Here is a 9,970-nt window from a genome sequence, read left to right as displayed (position 1 = left end):
TGATAGATACTGCTGAATGTGTCTACATGGCACTCAATGTGATCAAGAACATGAGATTCAGAAGAACATATTACACATGTCAGCAATTTGCTATTTAAATACAAATAATCACAAATCTGCAGACAAACAGTCCTCTGTGAGCCAACTGGTCTGTCCTTTCACTTCCTCCCATCTCCTGCCAAACTCCTCCCATCTCCTGCAAAAGACCTGCCAAACTCCTCCCATTTCCTGCCAAACTCCTCCCATCTCCTGCAAAAGACCTACAAAACTCCTCCCTTCTCCTGCAAAAGCCCTGCCAAACTCCTCCCATCTCCTGTCAAACTCCTCCCATCTGACAAACTCCTCCCATTTCCCATCTCCTGCCAAAGTCCTCCCACGTCCTCACATTGCCTGCCAAACTCCTCCCATCTCCTGCCAAACTCATCCCATCTCCTACCAAACTCCTCCCATCTGCCCCACTTCATAACACTGCCTGCCTCTGCCTCTGCCTCTGCCTCTGCCTCTCTCCACACAGCTGAATCATTGATGTTGGACTTGAATAAGACATAGCACAGCGGTGGATCTACTACTCTAAGAGCTTCTGAGAGGAAGGCAGTTACATCATCATCATCCTCCTCCATCAGTTCCAGTCATACAGAAGGCTGGGTTTGTCAGTAGAACCACGAACTGGCATGCAGCTCAACAGTCCTTTAACCTCTTGAATCTAGGGGGCACTATTTTCATTTTTGGAAAAATAACGTAATATTGTCTGTGAGTATAACAGAACTGATATTGCAGGCGAAAGCCTGAGAAAAATCCAATCAGGAAGTGACTCTGGCATGGCATGCAGCTCAACAGTCCTTTCACAAAGACCTCTGAGTGCAGGGTTGGAGAGAAATGGAAAAACCTGCACTCATTGGAAACAGTCTTAAGAAGTTTTTATTTCTCAAGATGGACGCTTTTTCGGCAACAGCCACTTATCCTTTATTTGACATTGTCTGGTGCTAAAGAGAACAAGATGATCTTTTTTTACCAGACTCTGCCACGGCCTCGATGGGCACACCCTGTTCTAGGGCCATGAAGCCAAGCACAGAGAAGATGGCGAAGCCCGCCACGAAGCTGGTCCCACTATTCAGACAGCACAGCATGATGCAGTCCCTGTGGAACAGACAGACAGACAGACAGAGACAGACAGAGACAGACAGACAGACAGACAGACAGACAGACAGACAGACAGACAGACAGACAGACAGACAGAATCTTAATCTGATAACTCTGTTGTTTTCCTGAACCACAGGATTCACATAAATACATTTAAAACCTGCACTAACACATAGTTATAATTACAGTATTGTATTTTTCATGTAGCCCTACTGTTGGTCCAGCAGGGTAGCCTAGTGGTTAGAGCTGTTGGACTAGTAACCGGAAGGTTGCAAGTTCAAATCCCCAAGCTGACAAGGTACAAATCTGTCGTTCTGCCCCTGAACAGGCAGTTAACCCACTGTTCTTAGGCCGTCATTGAAAATAAGAATTTGTTCTTAACTGACTTGCCTGGTTAAATAAAGGTAAAATATTGACCAGCTAATAGTTTAATTACCGATCAAGCAACATTAACTTGGCAGAACAGTGTGAAGGGGTTCAAATCCTGTTGCTGAAGGATTATTTATTTTTCTGGCACAAAACTGGCCAAATTAAGAGAGAACACCATGAACCTGTCCCCCCATTTACTAATGCAGTCCCTGGAACACACATTTACTAATGCAGTCCCTAGAAAACACATTTACTAATGCAGTCCCTGGAAAACACATTTACTAATGCAGTCCCTGGAAAACACATTTACTAATGCAGTCCCTGGAACACACATTTACTAATGCAGTCCCTGGAACACACATTTACTAATGCAGTCCCTGGAAAACACATTTACTAATGCAGTCCCTAGAAAACACATTTACTAATGCAGTCCCTAGAACACACATTTACTAATGCAGTCCCTAGAAAACACATTTACTAATGCAGTCCCTAGAAAACACATTTACTAATGCAGTCCCTGGAACACACATTTACTAATGCAGTCCCTGGAAAACACATTTACTAATGCAGTCCCTAGAACACACATTTACTAATGCAGTCCCTGGAACACACATTTACTAATGCAGTCCCTGGAAAACACATTTACTAATGCAGTCCCTAGAAAACACATTTACTAATGCAGTCCCTGGAAACACATTTACTAATGCAGTCCCTGGAAAACATATTTACTAATGCAGTCCCTGGAACACACATTTACTAATGCAGTCCCTGGAACACACATTTACTAATGCAGTCCCTGGAACACACATTTACTAATGCAGTCCCTGGAACATATTTTGTGTCACTGACCTACACACAATACCCCATAATTGGGTTAGTCTAACCAGTAGTATTGTCAGTCTTACCGGTAGTACTGTATGTGTGTCAGTCTAACCAGTAGTATACTAACTGGTAGTATTGTCAGTCTTACCGGTAGTATTGTCAGTCTAACCGGTAGTATTGTCTGTGTGTCAGTCTAACCAGTAGTATACTAACTGGTAGTATTGTCAGTCTTACCGGTAGTATTGTCAGTCTTACCAGTAGTATTGTCTGTGTGTAAATCTAACCTGTAGTATTGTCAGTCTTACCAGTAGTATTGTCTGTGTGTAAGTCTAACCTGTAGTATTGTATGTGTGTCAGTCTAACCAGTAGTATTGTCTGTGTGTAAGTCTAACCTGTAGTATTGTCAGTCTTACCAGTAGTATTGTCTGTGTGTAAGTCTAACCTGTAGTATTGTCTGTGTGTCAGTCTAACCAGTAGTATTGTCTGTGTGTCAGTCTTACCAGTAATATTGTCAGTCTTACCGGTAGTATTGTCTGCGTGTCAGACTAACCTGTAGTATTGTCAGTCAGTTGTCAGTCTAACCAGTAGTGTTGTCTGTGTGTAAGTCTAACCTGTAGTATTGTCTCTGTGTCAGTCTAACCAGTAGTATTGTCTGTGTGTCAGTCTAACCAGTAGTATTGTCAGTCTTACCGGTAGTATTGTCAGTCTAACCAGTAGTATTGTCTGTGTGTCAGTCTAACCAGTAGTATTGTCTGTGTGTCAGTCTAACCAGTAGTATTGTCTGTGTGTCAGTCTAACCGGTAGTATTGTCTGTGTGTCAGTCTAACCAGTAGTATTGTCTGTGTGTCAGTCAAACCAGTAGTATTGTCTGTGTGTCAGTCAAACCAGTATTATTGTCTGTGTGTCAGTCAAACCAGTATTATTGTCTGTGTGTCAGTCTAACCAGTAGTATTGTCTATATGTCAGTCTTACCGGTAGTATTGTCAGTATTACCGGTAGTATTGTCTGTGTGTCAGTCTAACCAGTAGTATTGTCAGTCTAACCAGTAGTATTGTCTGTGTGTCAGTCTAACCGGTAGTATTTTCTGTGTGTCAGTCTAACCAGTAGTATTGTCTGTGTGTCAGTCTAACTAGTAGTATTGTCAGTCTAACCAGCAGTATTGTCTGTGTGTCAGTCTAACCGGTAGTATTGTCTGTGTGTCAGTCTAACCGGTAGTACTTTCTGTGTGTCAGTCTAACCGGTAGTATTGTCAGTCTTACCGTTAGTATTGTCAGTCTAACCAGCAGTATTGTCTGTGTGTCAGTCTAACCGGTAGTATTGTCTGTGTGTCAGTCTAACCGGTAGTATTTTCTGTGTGTCAGTCTAACCAGTAGCATTGTCTGTGTGTCAGTCTTACCGTCAGTATTGTCTGTGTGTCAGTCTAACCGGTAGTATTGTCAGTGTGTCAGTCTAACCAGTAGTATTGTCTGTGTGTCAGTCTAACCGGTAGTATTGTCAGTCTTACCGGTAGTATTGTCTGTGTGTCAGTCTACCCTGTAGTATTGTCAGTCCAACCGGTAGTATTGTCAGTCTAACCGGTAGTATTGTCTGTGTATCAGTCTAACCTGTAGTATTGTCAGTCTAACCTTTAGTATTGTCTATGTGTCAGTCTAACCAGTAGTATTGTCAGTCTAACCAGTAATATTGTCAGTCTAACCGGTAGTATTGTCTGTGTGTCAGTCTGACCTGTAGTATTGTCTGTGTGTCAGTCTAACCAGCAGTATTGTCAGTCTAACCAGTAGTATTGTCAGTCTAACAGGTAGTATTGTCAGTCTAAACAGTAGTATTGTCAGTCTAACCAGTAGTATTGTCAGTCTAAACAGTAGTATTGTCAGTCTAACCAGTAGTATTGTCAGTCTAACCAGCAGTATTGTCTGTGTGTCAGTCTAACCGGTAGTATTGTCTGTGTGTCAGTCTAACCGGTAGTATTTTCTGTGTGTCAGTCTAACCGGTAGTATTGTCAGTCTAACCAGCAGTATTGTCTGTGTGTCAGTCTAACCGGTAGTATTGTCTGTGTGTCAGTCTAACCGGTAGTATTGTCTGTGTGTCAGTCTAACCGGTAGTATTGTCTGTGTGTCAGTCTAACCGGTAGTATTGTCTGTGTGTCAGTCTAACTGGTAGTATTGTCTGTGTGTCAGTCTAACCGGTAGTATTTTCTGTGTGTCAGTCTAACCAGTAGTATTTTCTGTGTGTCAGTCTAACCAGTAGTATTATCTGTGTGTCAGTCTTACCGGCAGTATTGTCTGTGTGTCAGTCTAACCGGTAGTACTGTCAGTGTGTCAGTCTAACCAGTAGTATTGTCTGTGTGTCAGTCTAACCGGTAGTATTGTCAGTGTGTCAGTCTAACCAGTAGTATTGTCTGTGTGTCAGTCTAACCTGTAGTATTGTCAGTCCAACCGGTAGTATTGTCAGTCTAACTGGTAGTATTGTCTGTGTGTCAGTCTAACCTGTAGTATTGTCAGTCTAACCTTTAGTATTGTCTATGTGTCAGTCTAACCAGTAGTATTGTCAGTCTAACCAGTAATATTGTCAGTCTAACCGGTAGTATTGTCTGTGTGTCAGTCTAACCAGCAGTATTGTCAGTCTAACCAGTAGTATTGTCAGTCTAACCAGTAGTATTGTCAGTCTAACCGGTAGTATTGCCAGTCTAACCAGTAGTATTGTCAGCCTAACCAGTAGTATTGTCAGTCTAACCAGTAGTATTGTCAGTCTAACCAGTAGTATTGTCAGTCTAACCGGTAGTATTGTCTGTGTGTCAGTCTAACCTGTAACAGTTGTTGTCGTAGCTGTTGTAGCTCCCCAGGGCCGTCAGACACCCCAAACAGATGGCATAGGAGAAGAAGATCTGAGTCCCAGCATCCACCCACACCTGAGGGACACAAGACACACACCATCACACACACCATCACACAAACCATCACACACACACCATCACACACACCATCACACAAACCATCACACACACACCATCACACACACACACCATCACACAAACCATCACATGCACACACCATCACACACACCATCACACAAACCATCACACACACACCATCACACACACACCATCACACAAACCATCACATACACACCATCACACACACACCATCACACACACACACCATCACACACACCATCACACACACACCATCACACACACCATCACACACACACCATCACACACACACACCATCACACACACCATCACACAAACCATCACACACACACCATCACACACACCATCACACACACACCATCACACACACACACCATCACACACACACCATCACACACACCATCACACACACCATCACACAAACCATCACACACACACCATCACACACACACCATCACACACTCCATCACACACACACCATCACACACACACACCATCACACACACCATCACACACACACACCATCACACACACCATCACACACACCATTACACACACACCATCACACACACCATCACACACACACCATCACACACACACCATCACACAAACCATCACACACACACCATCACACACACACCATCACACACACACACCATCACACACACACCATCACACACACACCATCACACACACACCATCACACAAACCATCACACACACCATCACACACACACCATCACACAAACCATCACACACACACCATCACACACACACCATCACACACACACCATCACACAAACCATCACACACACACCATCACACACACACCATCACACACACACCATCACACACACACACCATCACACACCCACACCATCACACACCCACACCATCACACACACACACCATCACACAAAGGAAGACAGACAACAGGATCAGAATCATGTTTGTATTCAGATGAATTATTTTTTTAATGTAGTTTTATTTAATAAGCAACCTTTTTTTTTACGGTGCATGCATGAACCCTAGACCCTTGACCCTTGACGACACTATACCAGTTCATGCATCTCATTGTAACTGTCATAGAAAATAAACGATGTTCCAAATGACTGTAGTTAGACAAACCATCTAGTGTTTCAAGACTCTCCCAGGGAGAGAACAAAACACACAAATCATAGATCAACATCCTCCAAGTAGATTAGACGTTAAAACTGCCTCTGGGCTTCATTTACACTCATATTCCAAACTAAATTCAGAAGACTGAATATCAGAGGTAGAAGACTGAATATCAGAGGTAGAAGACTGAATATCAGAGGTGAGACTGAATATCAGAGGTAGAAGACTGAATATCAGAGGTGGAAGACTGAATATCAGAGGTAGAAGACTGAATATCAGAGGTAGAAGACTGAATATCAGAGGTAGAAGACTGAATATCAGAGGTAGAAGACTGAATATCAGAGGTGGAAGACTGAATATCAGAGGTAGAAGACTGAATATCAGAGGTAGAAGACTGAATATCAGAGGTAGAAGACTGAATATCAGAGGTGAGACTGAATATCAGAGGTAGAAGACTGAATATCAGAGGTGGAAGACTGAATATCAGAGGTAGAAGACTGAATATCAGAGGTGAGACTGAATATCAGAGGTGAGACTGAATATCAGAGGTAGAAGACTGAATATCAGAGGTGAGACTGAATATCAGAGGTGAGACTGAATATCAGAGGTAGAAGACTGAATATCAGAGGTGAGACTGAATATCAGAGGTGAGACTGAAGTCAACCCTTAGCCCTTGATCTCAGAGGGTTAAATAGATGTTAGGGTATCCGTCTTGCCCTCTGATAAGCCACGTGGAATTATCCCTATTTTAGCTCATACCTACATGTACCCGATCCTCTCATATCTCCTTAAGTCCCTAGGGGAGATGTGCCTAGGACAATGGGGTGAGGGGTTTTTGGTTTGAGATTCAGAGACAATTTCCCTGAGAGCACCTCGAAAGCACCCCGAGAGCACCCCGAGAGCACCCCGAGAGCACCTCGAGAGCACCCCGAGAGCACCCTGAGAGCACCCTCCTATCATCAATATTTACAGCTTCAAATATCCAAAAGACAGACATAAAGCGGATTATGAAGCTAGACAGAGACAGTGTCAGCGAGTGTGCAAACCAAGAGAACAAACAGAGCAGAACCTAGAGAGGCACAATGGATTCATGCTAACCTGCGTCCCAAACGAGTCTCTATTATAGCGCACTACTACCCTATAGGCCCTGGTCAAAAGTAGTGCACTATTTAGGGAATAGGGTGCCATTAAGGGGGTGTAAACTGGCTATAACATCACCATTCAGCCATACAGTTTTAGCTCCCTGCACCCTGTCTCCACGGAAACCTAGCTGACCTCTCAGACACAGATCTCTACCTCCATCCAATAACATTCTTTCTATGGTTCTGATGTTCATTAATGTCCTTTCAGTTCGTACACACAAACACACGGAGAGACACTCACGGAGAGACACACACAGAAACACACACAGAGACACAAACAGAGAGACACACACGGAGAAACACACACAGAGACACACACGGAGAGACACACACGGAGGCACACACAGAGACACACACAGAGACACACACAGAGACACACACAGAGACACACACGGAGAGACACACACGGAGAAACACACACAGAGACACACACGGAGAAACACACACAGAGACACACACGGAGAGACAAACACGGAGGCACACACAGAGACACACACAGAGACACACACAGAGACACACACGGAGAGACACACACGGAGGCACACACAGAGACACACACAGAGACACACACGGAGAAACACACACAGAGACACACACAGAGACACACACGGAGAGACACACACAGAGACACACACAGAGACACACACGGAGAGACACACACGGAGGCGAACACACGGATGGACACACACACACACACACAAACTACTGTTGATGAGTTGACATGGCTCCAGCTCATGCCACATCTCAGAGGGCTGAAGGAGGGCTCCGGTCCAGGGAAATACTTTTTGATGTGTTGCCTGATTCTGAAATTTGGAGTCTGGATGGATGGAGGGCCAGTGTTTCAGAGTTTGGTGTTCAGTGATGTTGGGACGCAAGGTAGGATGTAGCCTCATGGTCCGACCAAGCAGAGAGACACTGACTGGAATCTCTATCTGTCTTCCGTAAAACATCTTTGTTTTCCACACCACACAACACTTTGCTGTGGAAGACGTTCCAGTAAGATCCCAGATTATTCTGAGAGCAGAAGTGAATCATCAGAACTCATCAGAATGAAAGGGGAGAGATAGAAGGAGAGGGAGAGGGGGAGAGGGATAGAAGGAGAGGGAGATGTGAAGTATGGGGAGAGGGAGAGGGAGAGAAGGAGAGGGAGAGGGAGAGGTGAAGGGGGAGAGGGAGAGGGTGAGGTGAAGAGGGAGAGGAGGATGTGGAGAGATTGAAGGAGAGGTGGAGGGGGAGAGATAGAAGGAGAGGGAGAGGTGAAGGGGGAGAGGGAGAGGAAGAGGTGGAGAGAGAGAATGAGAGGTGGAGGGGGAGAGAGAAGGAGAGGGAGAGGTGGAGGGGAAGAGAGAAGGAGAGGGAGAGGTGGAGGGGAAGAGATAGAAGGAGAGGTGGAGGGGGAGAGATAGAAAGAGAGGTGAAGGTGGAGAGAAACGGAGAGGTGAAGTATGGGGAGAGGGAGAGGGAGAGGGGCACACAACCGTCCTCAGAGAGCGAGAACAAACCCTGTATTGTCCCTGTTAAAATCGAATTAAACAATGTGTCAGAAGCAACGGCCCCTTTCTCTCTCTCTCTCTCTCTCTCTCTCTCTCTCAACTTGGCTTTCTGTCCTTCTATCTCGCTCTCCCTCTATATATATATTTAATTTGCCATCCATCTATTTCTCTCTATCCCTCCAGCTTTCATTAATGTTCTCGTGCTTTCTCTTTTCCTACAGTCTTTTTCTCCCCCTCTCGCACTTTCTTCTCTCTCTCTTCTCTCTCTCTTCTCTCTCTTTTTCTTTTCTCTCTCTTTTCTTCTCTCTCTCTTTTCTTCTCTCTCTCTTTTCTTCTCTCTCTCTTCTCTCTCTCCTGCTCTGTCTTTTTCTTCCTCTCTCTCTTTTCTTTCTTCTCTGGCTCTCCTTTACTCTCACACATCCCCTCTTCCTCATTAATCAGCACAGAGGAGTCTACTACTAGTATCCACATCTCATGCATGATAAACAGAGTATTGGCAGTCAATGGCAGCTGTAAAGACTAGGACAAGCAGCAGGATTTGATCCAGACGCTATCCCCGAGGTTCACCAAAGACAGGCTGCAATCAATATGGAGAGCAGAGAGCAGCCCAGTGTAGTAAAGGACTGACTGACTAGCTGGCTGGCTGGCTGGCTGGCTGACTGACTGGCTGGTTGGCTGACTAACTGACTAGTTGGCTGGCTGGCTGGCTGGCTGGCTGACTGACTAGCTGGCAAGCTGTCTGACTGACTAGCTGACTTGCTGGCTGACTAGCTGGTTGGTTGACTGACTAGCTGACTGGCTGACTGATTGGCTGACTGACTAGCTGGTTGGTTGACTGACAAGCTGACTGGCTGGTTGGCTGACTGACTGACTGGCTGGCTGGTTGGCTGACTGACTGACTGACTGGATGACTGGCTGACTGACTGGCTGGTTGGCTGACTGGCTGGTTGGCTG

At 45.0% G+C, this 9,970-nt stretch overlaps 1 protein-coding gene across 2 annotated transcripts in view; it reads right to left on the bottom strand.

Annotated features, from left to right (window-relative positions):
• slc6a11b (solute carrier family 6 member 11b) overlaps nt 1–9,970 on the bottom strand; it is a 61,305-nt gene that overhangs the window by 9,002 nt on the left and 42,333 nt on the right. For both annotated transcript variants that reach the window (XM_036984279.1, XM_036984278.1), the window contains exons 8-9: nt 5,136–5,239; nt 1,013–1,137 (exon numbers count right to left, since the gene is read on the bottom strand). In XM_036984279.1, the coding sequence (XP_036840174.1) occupies nt 1,013–1,137; nt 5,136–5,239 (229 nt within the window). The remainder of the gene's footprint in view (nt 1–1,012; nt 1,138–5,135; nt 5,240–9,970) is intronic.

This window comes from Oncorhynchus mykiss, chromosome 7 (assembly GCF_013265735.2).
Source record: "Oncorhynchus mykiss isolate Arlee chromosome 7, USDA_OmykA_1.1, whole genome shotgun sequence".
Classification (NCBI taxonomy): domain Eukaryota; kingdom Metazoa; phylum Chordata; class Actinopteri; order Salmoniformes; family Salmonidae; genus Oncorhynchus; species Oncorhynchus mykiss.
Note: the sequence above shows the minus strand (reverse complement) of the source record. Positions and strands in the feature narration are given on the sequence as shown.